Source organism: Phycodurus eques, chromosome 7 (assembly GCF_024500275.1).
Source record: "Phycodurus eques isolate BA_2022a chromosome 7, UOR_Pequ_1.1, whole genome shotgun sequence".
Taxonomy (NCBI): Eukaryota; Metazoa; Chordata; class Actinopteri; order Syngnathiformes; family Syngnathidae; genus Phycodurus; species Phycodurus eques.
The window spans coordinates 2334307-2353006 of record NC_084531.1 but is presented as its reverse complement, the minus strand read 5'-3'; the positions used below and the strand labels follow the sequence as shown (position 1 = coordinate 2353006).

Genomic DNA, 18700 nt, shown 5'->3' with positions numbered 1-18700 from the left:
AAACAGTTTTACTTTTAAGCGTACTTTAGGTGCACATGCACTCCTGACGAGAGCCAGGTTACAATGTGCTCTGTCACGTGCGTGTCAAATTTGTGTACGGGTTTTTTTTTCAGTAGCGTGCTTTAAACATGTATTATACTTTGGCTGTAGCTTATGTCAAATCAACTAAATTGGCTAGTTTTTCACTCTTTGTATTGTATAATAATTATTATGAGACCCCACCGTGCACGTTTAGGTCACAAAATGCTGCAGTCTCTTTTGTTTCCTAAATGCAACCAAGCTCTTCTTCAAATCTTAATTTTTAAATACAAAATTTTATTTAAAAAGCGAACGCTTTCAACTTTGACATGGTTTTTAAAATGGACTTTAATGGTTTTGGTCTTTTCACGGTCTGGGCTTGTTTTGGTCTTGTCTCGGTAGGTTCTGGTCTCATGCAAGTCTCATGGTAGGTTCTGGTCTCATGCTCGGATAGTGTGGTCTTGAGCACAACACTAGTATCTGATCCAGATGAAAATACTGTAGCTGAAAATACAACTTGAGCTGTTGATGTCTCATATTAATCTTCTGATTTAAACCCAAATGGTTTTGAAATAAAAAGAAAGAAATTGGCCTTACTGTTCCTTGTGTTTTATAATCATTATGTCCTATGTCCACGCACCTTCAGTACACAGTTGCTGTTGACCAACAGGTTGCCAGGTTTAATGTCTCGGTGAAGAATGCCAGCAGAATGAAGGTACTTTAATCCTGGTGATGGTGGATCACAAGAAAAACAGATTCACAGTACAGTATTTAGCAGTACCCATACAACACACTATGTCTGTAAGCCTTTTTTTTCTGAATGTGAATCAATAAAACCAATCATAACTAAAAAATAAATAAATAAATAAATAAAAAAAGACTGGAAAATCCAACCTCGAAGAATCTGATAGAGAAAAACTTTGGCGTGGTCTGAGCTCAGAGGCTGCGGGGACACGATGATCTTATGGAGGTCACTTTGCATCAGTTCTGTCACTACATATCTGGCCAATGGGAAGTTAAGGCAAAAATAGAAAAAAAAAACAAGAGCATAAAAGAAGACAGCCAAATCTTCCAACAACAGGGTAAGTTTTTTAAGCCTCATTAGCAAACAAGCATGTCTAATGCAACGAGACTCACTTGCTATTCTTTGTTCAAACTTGGTGTCAATGTCACCATTACAATATTGTAATCGTTCACTCACAGGACTTTCATGCCAGAGGCCTAGGATTGGCTCCTGCCCACCTGGTATGGGCTCTCGCTCACCCACGGTCCGAATGAGGACAAGCATTAGGGAAAATAAATGGATGGATCTTTAATAATGGAATTTGAACCGTCCACTGTCACCCAAACAATGGACAGAGAAGACAGATGTACTATCCTTACAACCTTCTGCTTATAGTGGCTGCTCACACTTTTTAAAAGCTAATAAAATTTAGTTGGATTAGTAGACAAATGGAGTCGCGCAGTGGGTGAGTGGCTTGCACAGCCGCTGAACAGTTCTGAGGTTGGGGGCTACGGCTTTCCTGTGTGGAGTTTGCATGTTCTCCCCAAGATTGCTTGTGTCAGTTTTCTCCGGGTACTACGGTTTCTTCTTACCTTCCAAAAACATGCATGTTTGGTTCATTGAAGACTCTAAATTGTCCTTAAGTGTGAATGTGAATCGTGGTGACTGAATGGTAGTCAGTCCAGGGTCTACACCGCCTTTTGCCTGAATTCAGCTGCGATAGGCTCCAGCATACCCACGACCCTAGTGAGGATGAGCAGTACAGAAGCTCGATGGATAGAGTAGACAATGCTTAACTGGTGACAGTTTGAGTATGAATTAGGGAATGCAGCACTTTTACCATGCAGTCAGTATATATTTGTACAACAATTATTAATCTAGTATGACTTGATATTAATTTTACATTTTCAAACTCACTGACAGAGTAGTTTCACCTACCTGACTTCAGTGCAGGCAGTGTGGGCTCAGTTCCCATTGTGTGATGCGAAAATTAGTGTGAATGGTTGTCTGACTACCCATAGTGTCCTATTCATTCATTTTATAACTGCAGTGCTAATGTTGCACAAACAGTGCCACATGGAGTTAAGAATAATTTACAAATGTGTGATAACAGAACAGCCAATGCATTTCTGATCTCTATTCATACAGGACTATACATCGAGGCACATTAGATGAATGATTACCTTTGGTGTCACATTGACAAAAAAAAAAAAAAAAAAACCTGCAACATTTCCACTTAATCATGTTTGGTCTGCCACAGCATTGTTGTATTTGACCACAGAGTGTACATTTACTTCACCCCTAACACATCCAAATGTGTCCCGTTACCTCCATAATTACATCAAATTTTGACAGATTCAGATAAAATGGGAGAACAAGCAGTTTCTGTGCATGCAGATTGGACCAGAATTCCCTCTGAGCCATCCGGAAGGTGTTCTCCATCGTGTCACCCATGGCCGAGTTTGGCTCAGCAACCAACAGAACTAGTATTCCACTTGGCCTGCCAGTACCAATCAGTTGCCTCTGGAGTCCCACATGTCAAAAAGGCCGGATAGGATTCAGTCTTCAGATTGACGACATCCCTGACCACCGGTGTCCACCAAGGGGTGTATGGCCACAGCTCCAGTCGGCTACCTCAATATTGGAGGCAAGGAACATGGCCCACTTAAACTCAATGTCCCCCGCCTTCTCAGGGACGTGGTCAAAGTTCTGTGAGACATGAGAGTTTAACCTCCTTCTGACAGAAGACTCCCAGACGTTTTCAGCAGACCCTTACAATACTTTTGGGTCTGCCAGGTCGGACTGGCACCCTACCCCACCATCAGAGCCCACATACCACCAGGAGATTTGTTGACAGCTCTGGCCCTCTCTTAACCAGAGAATCCAAGACATGCGGCTGCAAGTCCGATGACACAACCACAAAGTATATCATCAAATAGGCATAGGGTATCCGTGTTCACATATAGAATAAACTAGAATAGAATGTACTGTATATGTATATAATGTACTGTATATAATGGAATCTGGACACCCATATGTTTGCACAAGGTGTTCGTTATGGACAATCTATGATGCACATAGAAGTCAAGTAACTAAACACCATTGTGGTTCAGATTGAGGGGGCAATTCCTCCTAATCACACCCTTCTCGAGCTCATTTCCCACATGTGCATTGAACAGCTCCTCAAGAAAAAACCTTCCCAAAACAAAAACAACATTTTGTGTCAGGAGGACATGAAGTTTATGAAGTCTTTTAGCATTTCTTCAAATGAGCCCCTGCATAGTGGTGATTTCGGGGAAGCGATGACAGATGAACTGCATTAGGGTGTCAGAGGTCACAGTAATACACACAAACAATTGGTGCACATCTTTTCACTATTAACTTCTGAATTCTACATTTTACATTTCAAGGTATTTATTTACATTAAAAAGTATTGTTTTAATTTGCTTAACACTGTGTCATCAGTCAGTCATGTGTGAAAGATGCTGGAACGAATCCAAAAGCTCAAATCCCAGGAGGATCGCATCAGCCAGAGCATGTAAGCAGGACTTTACACAAATCACTTCCAGCAGTCATACCTAAGGGTACAGTAGTCATTACTACAAGACATTCAAGTAACCTTTATGTGGTGGTTAACAAAGCCTCTGTAAAATATCCTCCTTTAAATTTCAGTTTGAGCAGAAGATGAAAAACAAAGCAATTGTAATTGTGAAGGATACATTTCTTCAAAGTAGTCAATGTGTGGAGGTTGCAGGATGTCAAGAGCAGAGAGCACCTGAGAAGGTAGTGTTAACATATGGTTGAAACCACATCTGTATCACTGTTTCAATGCAGTGTATGTGCAATGACTGGATCCAAACCAAGCTCAACCCTACCTAGCAAAACAGAAACTGTGCAACGGCAGTGCTCTGTACTTACATTTTCATGTTTAAAGAAACATAGCATCTTCAGTTCCCGAAATACCCTCTTGCAAGAAACAAGGTTTTGGAAGACATTGGGCATCTTTTTGAGAGCAACTCGCTTTCCATCTCTGGGATCTGTGACTGACCTGGAAGAAGAGTACAATGTTATTAGCAAGAATACATGTTTTTTTTTTGTAAACAGACAGCATCTCCAGAGAAGGTTGGGAAGGTGTGTTAGACTCAAGGGGTATTACGTTGAAGAGGAAGCTTACAGTTGGTAGTTTGGATTTGAAATGCAGTAAACCTTTTCTGACACACATCTTATAATTCCTGTTCCCGAAGGCTCTGTGAGCAAGTATCCCTTTCAAACAGCCTTTTGGGCTTGACTGGCACATGCACATTTTTTCATTGACAAATGTGGAAGATTATGGTGGAGCCCTCTGAACTCTGCCTAGCAACAAGCACTCATGTTAAACCATGTAGACCAGAGGGGAATGTATGAGAGCAAGCTCCAGGATAAAAAAAAAAACAACCCACGTCACATCTGAAGCAAAAGAAGTTCCTTGATAGGGTCACACTATAAATAATTCTATGTGTGTGTGTGTGTGTGTATATATATATATATATATATATATATATATATATATATATTAATATTCAACTCAATTTCTTGGAGGAATAAGTTGAGGCGATTATTATTTTTTACTTCCTGTGGGTGGAAGAGGAGTCATGCGTCCCTGGTATATAATATGGTCAGGGTTTGACCACCTTTCCACTGATGAGTCAAACAACATTTAAATCCGGCGATACCAAGATTAAAGCCTCATGAGGAGCACAGCATGTATAAGTAAGAGCATTCACACTGCAACCTTTTTCAAAGCACCCTTCAGTAAACCTCGAATAGGATCAGTCAAGGAAAACAGATGGCCAAGGAACGAAAATCCCTGGCTGCAGCAAGACTGTCACTCAAACATCTCTCAGAATGTGCTTAGAACTGTCGAAGGAAGCGTGCAAACTTTAGAGTACTTTAGGGAGGTCATGCAGCCAAACTAGAATTAGTTTATTATAAATGAAATTTTTTGGGGTCATTGTATTGTTTTTTGTTGTAAAAACCTTATTGAATAGACATTTAGATGAGTATTAAACAGCAAATATTACAACTATATATTATTATATTTTGACATCTTGTAATTATGAGTACAATTCTTCAACAAATCGTAAAATCCTATATACTAATTAAATGTGGCTAAATAAAAATCCATGGACCAACAACAATAACAGGGGTGCCGCCAGACATTTGGGAAACACCACTTCAATGCATCCCAAGGGTGTAGAGCTGGTCCACTGTTCCACGGCCAGGACGAAAACCACACCGCTCCTCTTGAATCTGGGATTCAACTTCCCGACGGACCCTCCTCTCCAGCACCCCTGAATAGACCTTACCAGGGAGGCTGAGGAGTGTGATCCCCCTGTAGTTGGAACACGCCCTCCGGTCCCCCTTCTTAAAAAGGGGGACCACCACCCCAGTCTGCCAATCCAGAGGCACTGTCCCCGATGTCCACGCGATGTTGCAGAGGCGTGTCAACCAGGACAGCCCTACAACATCCAGAGCCTTGAGGAACTCAGGGCGAATCTCATCCACCCCCGGGGCCCTGCCACCGAGGAGCTTTTTAACCACCTTGGTGACCTCAACCCCAGAGATAGGAGAGCCAGCCTCAGAGACTCTGTGAGACTCTGCTTCCTCATGGGAAGGTGTGTCGGTGGAGTTGAGGAGGTCTTCGAAGTATCCCCACCGACTCACAACGTCCCGAGTCGAGGTCAGCAGCACCCCATTCCCACTATACACAGTGTTGGTGGTACACTGTTTTCCCCTCCTGAGACGCCGCACAGTGGACCAGAATTTCTTCGAAGCCGTCCTAAAGTCTTTTTTCATGGCCTCAGCGAACTCCTCCCATGCCCGAGTTTTTGCTTCAGCGACCACCAAAGCTGCATTCCGCTCGGCCAGCCGGTACACATCAGCTACCTCAGAAGACCCACAGGCCAAAAAGGCCCAATAGGACTCCCTCTTCAGCTTGACGGCATCCCTCGGTTCAGGGATTCTCGCCACGACAGGCACCGACTACCTGACGGCCACAGCTCCGGTCGCCCAGCAGACGCTCACAATACGTTTGGGCCTGCCAGGTCGGCCCGGCATCTTCCCCCACCATCGGCGCCAACTCACCACCAGGTGGTAATCAGTTGAGAGCTCCGCCCCTTTCATCACCCGAGTGTCCAAGACATGCGCCCGCAAGTCCGATGACACGACCACAAAGTCAATCATCGAACTGCGACCTAGGGTGTCCTGGTGCCAAGTGCACGTGTGGACACCCTTATGCTTGAACATGGTGTTTGTTATGGACAATCCGTGATGAGCACAGAAGTCCCATAACAGAACACCGGTCGGGTTCTGATCGTGGTGGCCGTTCCTCCCAATCACGCCCTTCCAGGTCTCACTGTCATTGCTCACGTGAGCATTGAAGTCCCCCAGCAGAACGATGGAGTCCCCAGCGGGAGCGCTGTCCAGCACCCCTTCCAAGGAATCCATAGGCACAAACAACCAACCAGTGGTCCAACCCCTCTCGAGAGGACTGGTACCAGAGCCGAAGCTGTGTGTGGAGGAGACCCCGACTATATCAAGTCGGAACTTCTCGACCTCACACACTAGCTCGGGGTCCTTCCCTGCCAGAGAGGTGACATTCCACGTACCTAGAGCCAGCTTCTGTAACCGGGATCGGATCGCCAAGGTCCCTGCCTTTGGCCACCGCCCAGCTCACACTGCACCAGACCCCTATGGCCCCTCCCACAGGTGGTGAGCCCATGGGAAGGGGGACCCACATTACCCTTTCAGGCTGTGGCCACCAGGCGCTTGCCTCCCCGGGAACCCGGGTCCGGGCAAGGGAAAACGTCTTCCTGAATTGTGTGTCATCGCGGTTTTTGGAGCTGTGCTTTGTCTGGTCCCTCACCCAGGACCTGTTTGCCATGGGTGACCCTACCAGAGGCCTGAAGCCCAGACAACTTAGCTCCTACGATCTTTGGGAAACAAAAACCCCTCCACCACGATAAGGTGACCGCTCAAGGAGGGGTTATTAATATACTGGAGCACAAAAGTAAAAAATCTTGCCGTTGTATATAAACACTGAAAAGGTAAAGTGCATGTAAACTTAAATGATTTCTCCTAACAAAAAAATAAAAAATGGATAATAATAACTATATATACATGTACATATAGAGTACAAAAGTTAAATATGGGCACGGTGGCCGACTGGTTAGCGAGTCACCCTCACTGTTCTGAGAAGCGGGGTCCAATCCCCGGTCCAGTCTGTGTGGAGTTTGCATGTTCTCCCCGTGCCTGCGTGGGTTTTCTCCGGGCACTCCGGTTTCCCTCCACATCCCAAAAACATGCATTAATTGGGGACTCTAAATTGCCCGTAGGTGTGAATGTGAGTGCGAATGTTGTTATTTGTATGTGTCCTGCGATTGGCTGGCAACCAGTTTAGGGTGTACCCCGCCTCCTGCCCGATGATAGCTGGGAAAGGCTCCAGCACGCCCGCGACCCTTGTGAGGAGAAGCGGCTCAGAAAATGGATGGATGGAAGTTAAATATTGTAACAGCTCCGTATTGAAAAAGTAGTGTGCAATAAGTATTTAACACATCACCATTTTTTCTCATGAAATATATTTCCCAATGTGGTATTGACATGAACATTTCACCAGATGTTGGGAACAACCCAAGTAATTCATACGTACAAAGAAAGTAGAATAAATAAGCTCATAAATTAAGTTGTGTGTAATAATGTGAAATGAAACAGGGGAAAAGGAATGAACACGCTAACTGGTATTTATTTAAGCCTTTGTTTACAATGACAGCTTCAAGACACCTCCTGTATGGAGAAACTAGTCACATGCAATGTTCTGGTGTGATTTTGGCCAACTCCTCCACATAAGCAGCCTTCAAAGCTTGAAGGTTCCGTGGCCTTCTTGTATGGACTTTGAGTTTCAGTTCTTTCCATAAATTTTTGATTGGATTCAAGCAGCCATTCAACCATTCTAGCAGCTTTTTTTTGTTTTTCTTTGAAACCAATTGAGAGTTTCCTTGGAAGTATGTTTTGGATCATTATCCTGCTGAAATGTCCAAACTAATTTCATTTTCTTCATCCTTCCTTCAATTATGTGACATTTACCAGTACCATTTGCTGAAAAGCAGCCCCACACCTTCATGTTCCCACCTTCGAACTTCACTGTAGGTATGGTGTTTTTCGGGTGATGTGCAGTGCCGTTTCTCCTCCAAACGTGGCGTGCATTATGCCATCATAACAGTTCAACTTTGCTCTCATCCAACCCGACTAGTCTCCCAGTCTTTAACTGGCTTGTCTAAATGTTGTTCAGCATACTTTAAACGAGCTTTGACATGCTTTTTTTTTTCAGCAATGGGGTCTTGCGTGGTGAGCGTGCATACAGGCCATGGCGCCGGAGTGCATTACTCACTGTTTTCCTTGTGACAACTTTTTGTAGCTCTTCACAGTTGGTCCTTGGCTCTTGGACAACTCTTCTGATTATTCTTTGCACTCTTCTGTCAGAAATCATGCGAGGAGCACCTGATCGAGGCAAATTTACGGTGGTATGATTAGCTTTCCACTTACGTATTATGGCCCCAACAGTGTTCACTGGAACGTTTAGAAGCTTAGCTATGCGCCTGTAACCAATGCCATCGTGATGTTTTGCAATGGTTTACAATGGTCTTGAGACAACTCTCTGCTCTTACCCATCATGAGATGTGTCTTGAGTCACACCTTGGCAATGAGACCTTTTTGTAGGCCATCAATTACGACTGAACCATCTGATATTCATTTGCAATGACAAGGGGCTGGATTGCCGTTTCATTATTGATAGATTTCAGGTGTTGTCTTGGCTTTCCATGCCTTTTTGCACCTCCCTTTGTTCATGCGTTCAATACTTTTTTTCTCCCTGTGTCATTTCACATTTTTATACACAACTTAATTTCTGATCTTATTTGTTCTAGTTTCTTTGTATGTATGGATTACTTGGGTTCTTCCCAACATCTGGTGAAATTTTCAGGTCAATAGCACATTTGGAAGTATATTTAGTCAGAATAATGGTGACGTGTTAAAGACTTATTTCACCGGCTTTACGATTAACATTTCTTGACTTATTTAAGTAATACCTAATGAAGTAGCATGTTTGCGGCATTGTGAGACAAGTCAGTACTGGTACATTTTTCATCAAACTCCATTCATTTATTGCCTCTGTCAACAAGTTTGCTATATTGCTTCCTCCTTGTGTGGCTTCTGTGGAGGGGGGTCTCGTCTGTATAACATTTGACAAGAATTCCCACTCGTTGGGAATGAAATGTGAAGTTAGTTCCATAAGTAGGGCTCAGTCATTCTTTCTGTCACCTTCAATGACTCCAAAACCACTGCCTTAACTCAGTGTACAATTCCGGGACGGCAACTTCTGCCGTGTTTTCTTGTTTGAATTGCATATTGTGTTTGGATTGTCGTTTGTCCATTTCTGTGTTCCAGATTTACAGGAGACTCCAAAATGACCCTAAACATCAGACTTAAAAGTGGAAGTTGCTCACTTCACGCTGCTGTTTGCTTGGGAAGCCATTGTGTTTGGCTTTCATCCAGACAAAGCAAACCACACGCACAGCGCCTCAGAGTGGGCAGGAGGTGAATCGATTCAGCAGATTTGCAGAATTTATATTGAAATGCGTAAAGAAAAATGGAAATGCATTGCTGAATCATTATTTTTTTACCCACCCTTATCGAACTGTAGTTTTCTCAAGTGGCATCTGACACAATAAACCACATCTGTTTAACTCGTGGCCCATTTTATATGTAATTTTATATGTCCTGCCAGATCTTACTATTTTAATTTGATGTAACATGCACGGTGGAGGACTGGTTAGAGCGCCTGCCTCACAGTTCTGAGGACCAGGGTTCAATCCCCGGCCCCGTCTGTGTGGAGTTTGCATGTTCTCCCCGTGCCTGCGTGGGTTTTTGCCGGGCACTCCGGTTTCCTCCCACATCCGAAAAACATGCATGGTAGGTTAATTGACAACTCTACATTGCCTGTAGGTTTGAATGTGAGTGCAAATGGTTGTTTGTTTGTATGTGCCCTGCGATTGGCTGGCAGCCAGTTCAGGGTGTACCCCGCCTCCTGCCCGATGATAGCTGGGATAGGCTCCAGCACGCCCGCGACCCTTGTGAGGAGAAGCGACTCAGAAAATGGATGGATGGATGGCTGGATGTAGTAACCTGAGTGTTTGCAGTGATCAATAAAATCATCCATCCATCCATTTTCTACCGCTTATCCGGGTCGGGTCGCGGGGGCAGTAGCTTTTGCAGGGATGCCCAGACTACCCTCTCCCCAGCCACTTCATCCAGCTCTTCCAGGGGGATCCCGAGGCGTTCCCAGGCCAGCCGAAAGACGTAGTCTCTCCAGCGTGTCCTGGGTCGTCCCCGGGGTCTCCTCCCGGTGGGACGTGCCCGGAACACCTCACCAGGGAGGCATCCGAATCAGATCCCCCAGCCACCTCATCTGGCTCCTCTCAATGCGGAGGAGCAGCGGCTCTACTCTGAGATCCTCCCGGATGACCGAGGTTCTCACCCTCTCTCTAAGGGAGAGCCCGGACACCCTGCGGAGGAAACTCATTTCGGCTGCTTGTATCCGGGATCTTGTTCTTTCGGTCACGACCCACAGCTCATGACCATAGGTGAGGGTAGGAACGAAGATCGACCGGTAAATTGAGAGCTTCGCCTTTCGCTTAGCTCCTTCTTTACCACAACGGACCGATACAAAGTCCGCATCACTGCAGACGCTGCACCGATCCGCCTGTCGATCTACCGTTCCATTCTTCCCTCACTCGTGAACAAGACCCCTAGATACTTGAACTCCTCCACTTGGGGCAGGATCTCATCCCCGACCTGGAGAGGGCATGCCACCCTTTTCCAACTGAGGACCATGGTCTCAGATTTGGAGGTGCTGATTCTCATCCCAGCCGCTTCACACTCGGCTGCGAACTGCTCCAATGAGAGTTGGAGCTCACGGCTTGATGAAGCCAACAAAACCACATCATCAGCAAAAAGCAGAGATGCAATCCTGATGCAATCCACGAAACCGGACCCCCTCTACACCTTGGCTGCGCCTAGAAATTCTGTCCATAAAAGTTATGAACAGAATCGGCGAGAAAGGGCAGCAGGAATAAAATCATGCCGATACAAAAACCCTTATCATGACAAGTTTGTCCAAGTGGACTTACCGTAAATAGTTGCTTGCACATGTGCACAAAGGATTTACTGGCTCACACCAAAATCCAAACATCGGGAAAACAAACAAGATGAGACTACATCGCCATTTGCTACAAACTTTGAGAAACAAGACGGGCTTCAAAATGTCTCTCTTAAAGCCAAAAAAAAAAAAAAAAAAAAAAAAAACACTGAACTAGTTAGGGCGTCTGCCTCACAGTTCTGAGAACCATGGTTCAATCCCCGGCCCCGCCTGTGTGGCGTTTGCATGTTCTCCCTATGCCTGCATGGGTTTTCTCCGGGCACTCCGGTTTCCTCCCACATCACAAAAACATGCATGGTAGGTTAATTGACAACTCTAAATTGCCCGTAGGTGTGAACGTGAGTGCAAGTGGCTCCAGCGCTCCCGCGACCCTTGTGAGGATAAGAGGCTCAGATAATGGATGGATGCATGGATGGATGGATGGATGTTGAAAACTGGCAATTCCAGACGGAATGGACGGAGAAGTATTTATTTTGTCTACCAAACGCAACATGTATTAAACCGGTACCATGGTCATATGGATATAAGAGACCTTTTACCGAGTCGGAAACAGTAAACTACCGCATGCTTGCGCTCACAGATTGAGTTGACAACAATACTAAGCGGCTTGTCACTTCAGCTATTAAAAAAGTAACTAACTCAGACACAGCAACTCTTCGCAGAGTGGAACTACTTGCAAATGATGTTGCAGAAAAGCTTCTGGAAATCTCAGAAAAGCAGAATGTCCATCCATTGCTGTGGGCAAACCAACTGATTGTCCAGACATGGCCCAGCTGAAGTGTAATACTAAAATGAATTTTCTCTATCATATTTAATTTTCAATTTCAAAAGAGACTCACCAAAGTCTGTTTGGTGGTTCAGACTCAGAAGTCTGATATGTATGGTGGTGCTAGTAGTGTTCAACATTTATGAAGTCTTGTTTTGGTTGTGCACAGAGGTCAAATAAATTTAAAAGGGTTGTAAAATCCTTCCCATGGGCTCACCACCTGTGGGAGGGGCCATAGGGGTCGGGTGGAATGGGAGCTGGGCGGTAGCCGAAGGCGGGTACCTTGGCAATGCGATCCCCGGCTACAGAAGCTGACTCTAGGGACGTGGAATGTCACCTCTCTGGCAGGGAAGGAGCCCGAGCTGGTGAGGTCGAGAAGTTCCGACTAGATATAGTCGGATTCGCCTCCACGCACAGCTTGGGCTCTGGTACCAGTCCTCTCGAGAGGGGTTGGACTCTCTTCCACTCTGGAGTTGCCCATGGTGCGAGGCGCCGTGCAGGTGTGGGTATACTTATTGCTCCCCGGCTCGGCGCCTGTACGTTGGGGTTCACCCCGGTGGACGAGAGGGTAGCCTCCCTCCGCCTTCAGGTGGGGGGGACGGGTCCTGACTGTTGTTTGTGCCTATGCATCAAACAGCAGTTCAGAGTTTTGGAGTCCTTGGAGGGGGTGCTGGAGAGCGCTCCCGCTGGGGACTCCATCGTTCTGCTGGGGGACCTCAATGCTCACGTGGGCAATGACAGTGAGACCTGGAAGGGCGTGATTGGGAGGAAGGGCCCCCCCGATCAGAACCAGAGCGGTGTTCTGTTATTGGACTTCTGTGCTCATCACGGATTGTCCATAACGAACACCATGTTCAAGAGAGTGTCCACATGTGCACTTGGCACCAGGACACCCTAGGTCGCAGTTCGATGATCGACTTTGTGGTCGTGTCATCGGACTTGCGGCCGCATGTCTTGGACACTCGGGTAAAGAGAGGGGCGGAGCAGTCAACTGATCACCACCTGGTGGTGAGTTGGCTCCGATGGTGGGGGAAGATACCAGTCCGACGTGGCAGACCCAAACGTATTGTGAGGGTCTGCTGGGAACGTTTGGCGGAATACCCTGTCAGAAGGAGTTTCAACTCCCACCTCCGACATAACTTTGCTCATGTTTCTGGGGAGGCGGGGGAAATCGATTCAGAGTGGACCATGTTCCGCGTCTCCATTGCTGAGGCGGCCAACCAGAGTTGTGGCCGTAAGGTGGTCGGTGCCTGTCGAGGCGGCAATCCCCGAACCCGTTGGTGGACACCAATGCTGAGGGTTGTCGTCAAGCTGAAGAAGGAGTCCTATCGGGCCTTTTTGGCCTGTGGGACTCCTGAGGCAGCTGATGGGTACGGGCTGGCCAAGCGGAATGCAGCTTTGGTGGTCGCTGAAGCAAAAACTTGGGCATGGTAGGAGTTCGGTGAGGCCATGGAGAAAGACGGCTTTGAGGAAATTCTGGTCCACCATCCGACGTCTCGGGAGGGGAAAGCAGTGCACCATCAACACTGTGTTTAGTGGGGGTGGGGCGCTGCTGACCTCGTCTCGGGACGTTGTGAGCCGGTGGGGAGAATATTTCGAAGACCTCCTCAATTCCACAGACACGCCTTCCCATGAGGGAGCAGAGTCTGGGTTCTCTGAGGCGGGCTCTCCTATCTCTGGGGTTGAGGTCATCGAGGTGGTTAAAAACCTCCTCGGTGGCAGGGCCCCGGGGGTGGATGAGATTCGCCCTGAGTTCCTCAAGGCTCTGGATGTTGTAGGGCTGTCCTGGTTGACACGCCTCTGCAACATCGCGTGGACATCGGGGACAGTGCCTCTGGATTGGCAGACTGGGGTGGTGGTCCCCCTTTTTAAGAAGGGGGACCGGAGGGCGTGTTCCAACTACAGGGGGATCACACTCCTCAGCCTCCCTGGTAAGGTCTATTCAGGGGTGCTGGAGAGGAGGGTCCGTCGGGAAGTTGAATCCCAGATTCAAGAGGAGCGGTGTGGTTTTCGTCCTGGCCGTGGAACAGTGGACCAGCTCTACACCCTTGGCAGGGTCCTAGAGGGTGCATGGAGTTCGCCCAACCAGTCTACATGTGTTTTGTGGACTTGGAGAAGGCGTTCGACCGTGTCCCTCGGGTGGTCCTGTGGGGGGTGCTTCGGGAGTATGGAGTACCGAACCCCCTGATACGGGCTGTTCGGTCCCTGTGTGACCGGAGTCAGAGTTTGGTCCGCATATCCGGCAGTAAGTCGGACTCGTTTCCGATGAGGGTTGGACTCCGCCAAGGCTGCCCTTTGTCACCGATTCTGTTCATAACGTTTGTGGACAGAATTTCTAGGCGCAGCCGAGGCGTAGAGGGGGTCCGGTTTGGTGGCCTCAGTATTGAATCTCTGCTTTTTGCAGATAATGTGGTTCTGTTGGCTTCATCAAGCCGTGACCTCCAACTCTCATTGGAGCAGTTCGCAGCAGAGTGTGAAGCGGCTGGGATGAGAATCAGCACCTCCATATCGGAAAAGGGTGGCGTGCCCTCTCCAGGTCGGGGATGAGATCCTGCCCCAAGTGGAGGAGTTCAAGTATCTTTGGGTCTTGTTCACGAGTGAGGGAAGAATGGAACGGGAGATCGACAGGCAGATCGGTGCAGCGTCTGCAGTGATGCGGACTTTGTATCGATCCGTTGTGGTAAAGAAGGAGCTAAGCCAAAAGGCGAAGCTCTCGATTTACCGGTCGATCTTCGTTCCTACCCTCACCTATGGTCACGAGCTGTGGGTCGTGACCGAAAGAACGAGATCCCGGACACAAGCGGCCGAAATGAGTTTCCTCCGCAGGGTGTCGGGGCTCTCCCTTAGAGATAGGATGAGAAGCTCGGTTATCTGGGAGGATCTCAGAGAAGAGCCGTTGCTCCTTCACATCGAAAGGAGCCAGATGAGGTGGCTGGGGCATCTGATTCGGATGCCTCCCGGACACCTCCCCGGTGAGGTGTTCCGGGCACGTCCCACCGGGAGGAGACCCCAGGGACGACCCAGGACACGCTGGAGAGACTACGTCGCTCGGCTGGCCTGGGAACGCCTCAGGATCCCCCTGGAAGAGATGGATGAAGTGGCTGGGGAAAGGGAAGTCTGGGCGTCCCTGCTAAAGCTACTGCCCCCGCGACCCGACCTCGGATAAGCGGTAGAAGATGGATGGATGGGTTGTAAAATAGAGTTCTTTCATTCAGCTATAATCACATTAAAAATGATTATCCAACATCAAAATTGTGGCTAGTGAAAATGCTGAGTGGCTCTAGTAACTCTGGGAAACCACTAGCCACAGTGGCTGGTGAACAAAAAAGTTAATGTTCCTAACATTTTGGTTGTTAATGAGAGGGGCCCAATGGTGCATTTTTGACAGTCTTGTATTGGAACAGACTATATCGTAGTGTGCAATGTTCTAGAGACAGACCCTACCAATAAAATAAATTTTAATAATGTGTACTTACCAGACAACCCCAAACGCACCATAGCCGATAGGCCTGTCAGGCTCTATATCAAGCTGCTGTTGTAGGTGGTGTGTGTGCTGCTGATGATGATGGTGGTGATGGTGAGCTTTGACAGCGGCAGCTTGAACTTGGGCAGGAGCAACGGCTGCCGCAGGCCCGGGGGCCTGTCCGGGAGCCGGAGATGGGAAGTAAGGTTGCTGCTGACCAGGGTGTAGCATCACAGCGGCGGCGGTGGCAGTGGAGGTGTGCTGCTGGATGGTGTGAACGGCAGCGGCCGAGCCCGGGTGCTGTAAGTGATGCTGGCCCATGTGGTGGTGGTGATGCATGTGTGGAGGCGGGAGATGCTGCAGCTGATGGTGGTGATGAGGGTGATGGGCAGCCACAGCTGAGGAGCCACCATTGTATGCAGCCATCATTTTTGTAACATTTGAAGCTGTTGTGCCAAGAAGAGTCATTCACTAATAGAGACACTGCTAAGTCGAAATGATGATAGTGGCTACCAGGCTCCTATATTACAATCAATGAAACTTCTAGGGAACATAAACATAGCAGTACTAGGGGTTTAGATTCATCGGTTGCCTTTTACTACAGGGAATCCTTCCATTCTGGTTCAACAAGGAGCTAATCCAAATCCACACCACTTGGATAGCAGGGAGGGAATAACAGGCATGTGAAAATGACTACCCAAGTCTTCTAAGCACCAATACCTACGACCAACAATGAAAAACCTAAAGAAATGAAATGAAAACAACCCGCCCACCCCTCAATAAATAAAAACGGAGGCCCTAAATGTCCCTCATGATGGTGCTGGAACCCCCTCCCTTCTGCTGAAAGTCTGCTTCTTCCTTATAGTCCAGTTTTACGCTTGTCACATTGGAAACTGAGCTCTCATCTTTTTCGAAGTGTCCAAGTTTGCCAGACGCTCTGGTCCAGCAGTGTTGCCGTTCTCGCCACCTGGGCTCCAGGCTGCTTGGAAATTGCATCAATTATTCCAATCGAAAGCCTCCCTTTCCTCGGAAGCGTGCAGGCCAAATAGGTCCTCTGTAAACAGTGGTAATCTCCGAGCCCTAATTATCGGCTGTTGATCCGGTACAGAGGAGATGTATCCTCACCCAGGGCCCACTAGAGCAGGCAGGCCCAGGCCTTGGTGACCCACCTCACTCACATATTACACTCAACTACAGAGGTGGCCGCCTTCTCAGAAATCCTCTTCATTTTGACAGCGAACGAGCATCGAGCATGCCTCAAAATAGCAGGAGACAATTTTCTTCCCCCATCGACAGTCTTTGCCTGTTGTAACACACAAGCTGTCCTCAAAGTTCACCCAGAGTCACTGAGTGGTGTGAAGAAAAAGTTCAATCCTTCAAAACGCTTGCATGGAGAGTCTTATAAGTGGAAAAGACCACCGCGGTAGTGAATGTGACAGCTCAGTGCTAGCTCCTGGGTCTCAGTGTTTCCAAACCAAAACAGTAATCCCTCCTTTCCGTCCAGAACGTGTCGCGGAGTCCTGTTGTCATCGATGGAGCAGGAAGGCACCGCGACAGAGGCGATTACTTGTCACCGGCATGACAGGCTGTTAAACACAGAGCAACGTAATGATGAACATTTTATCCAATATGGTGAACCAAACCTTAGTAAATGGACAGTGAGATTATGGTGGGCGGCCAACCAATTGGCGACGGCAGCGTCATGACATAGCGGTAATCTTCTTGATTGACACATGAGGCGGCCAATGGTTTGCGCGGACTGCGTGACAGCGACATTACTGCGTTCTCATGTCCCTTTGAAGCATAAAGAGGAGAGCTTTGCGACTTTTACGATGCTGAATCTTAAATACGTATCACTGACTACATTTGAGTCAAGGTTTTACACGTCAGTACAATCTGTTTGATACTATGTTGACATCTGAGAAGATTGAATTTAGTCTTTGCTCACTTTTCATAGATACTCAGTGTTGGGGAGTAACTAATTACATGTGTAATTGAATTACAGTTGCTTTTGTAAATTTCCATGATTTCAATTTTAGTCACATTTTTTGAAAATAGCCATAAAACCCTTTTTTTTTTTTTTTTTTTTTACATCACTTCCTCGTTCGAAAACCAGCGTTTGTGATTGGCTCTCTCCGGTCATGTGCCATTCTGCAGCTGTTTCAAACATGACATTTTTCCGAATGTGACCTCAAACCGCCACTTTGTGAGGCGATATATTAGTTAATCTGAGATTCTGAAAAAAAAATTACACAAAGTTACACTTTTGAACACAAAAAAGAGCACTGACTTTTGACTAGTTTCATCTTAATAGTTTTTGACTTTCTTACTGAACATTCACTCTTCGAGGTTGTCATATCAAGCAATTTTGTCGAAATTGCACACATTTGTTATTAGGGCTGCAGGGGAACATGGTATTATTCCAATTCCAAAATAATAATCTACGGTTTTAATCCACTTTTTTAAAATAAACTGTTGATGCGTTCATTCAAAATTAAGGAAAATAATTAAAATTTAATCAAATGTAATTAGGTATATTACTTTGAGAAAGTAATTGAAATAGTTACACTACTAATATATTTTTAACAGGGTAACTTGTAATTGTGAGCCGGCACGGTGACCTATTGGTTAGCACATCTGCCACGCAGTTCTGGAGTCCAGGGTTCAAATCCCGGCCCCTCCTGTGTGGAGTTTGCATGTTCTCCCCGGTGCCTAGGTGGGTTTCCTCCCACATCCCAAAAACATGCGTGTTAGGAAGTCTCTAAACTGCCCGGAGGTGTGAATGTGAGTGCGAATGGTTGTTTGTTTCTATGTGCCCTGCGATTGGCTGGTGACCAGTTCAGGGTGTACCCCGCCTCCTGCCCGAAGATACCTGGGATAGGCTCCAGCAGCCCGCGACCCTAGTGAGGATAAGCGGTAAAGAAAATGAATGGATGGAACTTGTAATTGTAACCAACGAGGATTGACAATATGCTACGTTACCATACATTTGCAAAGTAATCTTCCCAACACTGGATATACTACAGTGGTTCCTACGACACCCTTCTGTGCCGTGAGAGATCATCAGTGATACCGTGGGAAATTGTGAAATTTCACTTAAAGGTCAAGTTTACGGTTTTAAAAAAAAATAACTTTTTCTCATATAGGTTAAAACTGTGAGTATGACCCGACAGTAGAATATTATGAAAATGATCTTTT

At 46.8% G+C, this 18700-nt stretch overlaps 1 protein-coding gene across 1 annotated transcript in view; it reads right to left on the bottom strand.

Moving 5' to 3' along the window:
- Positions 1 to 17149, bottom strand: part of nlk2 (nemo-like kinase, type 2) — a 54198-nt gene extending 37049 nt beyond the window's left edge. Inside the window, exons 1-5 of the mRNA XM_061681292.1 lie at positions 15516 to 17149; positions 3941 to 4070; positions 3742 to 3797; positions 913 to 1019; positions 659 to 744 (exon numbers count right to left, since the gene is read on the bottom strand). Coding sequence (XP_061537276.1) covers positions 659 to 744; positions 913 to 1019; positions 3742 to 3797; positions 3941 to 4070; positions 15516 to 15970 — 834 coding nt within the window. The 5' untranslated portion in view covers positions 15971 to 17149. The remainder of the gene's footprint in view (positions 1 to 658; positions 745 to 912; positions 1020 to 3741; positions 3798 to 3940; positions 4071 to 15515) is intronic.
- Positions 17150 to 18700: the final 1551 nt, after the last annotated feature.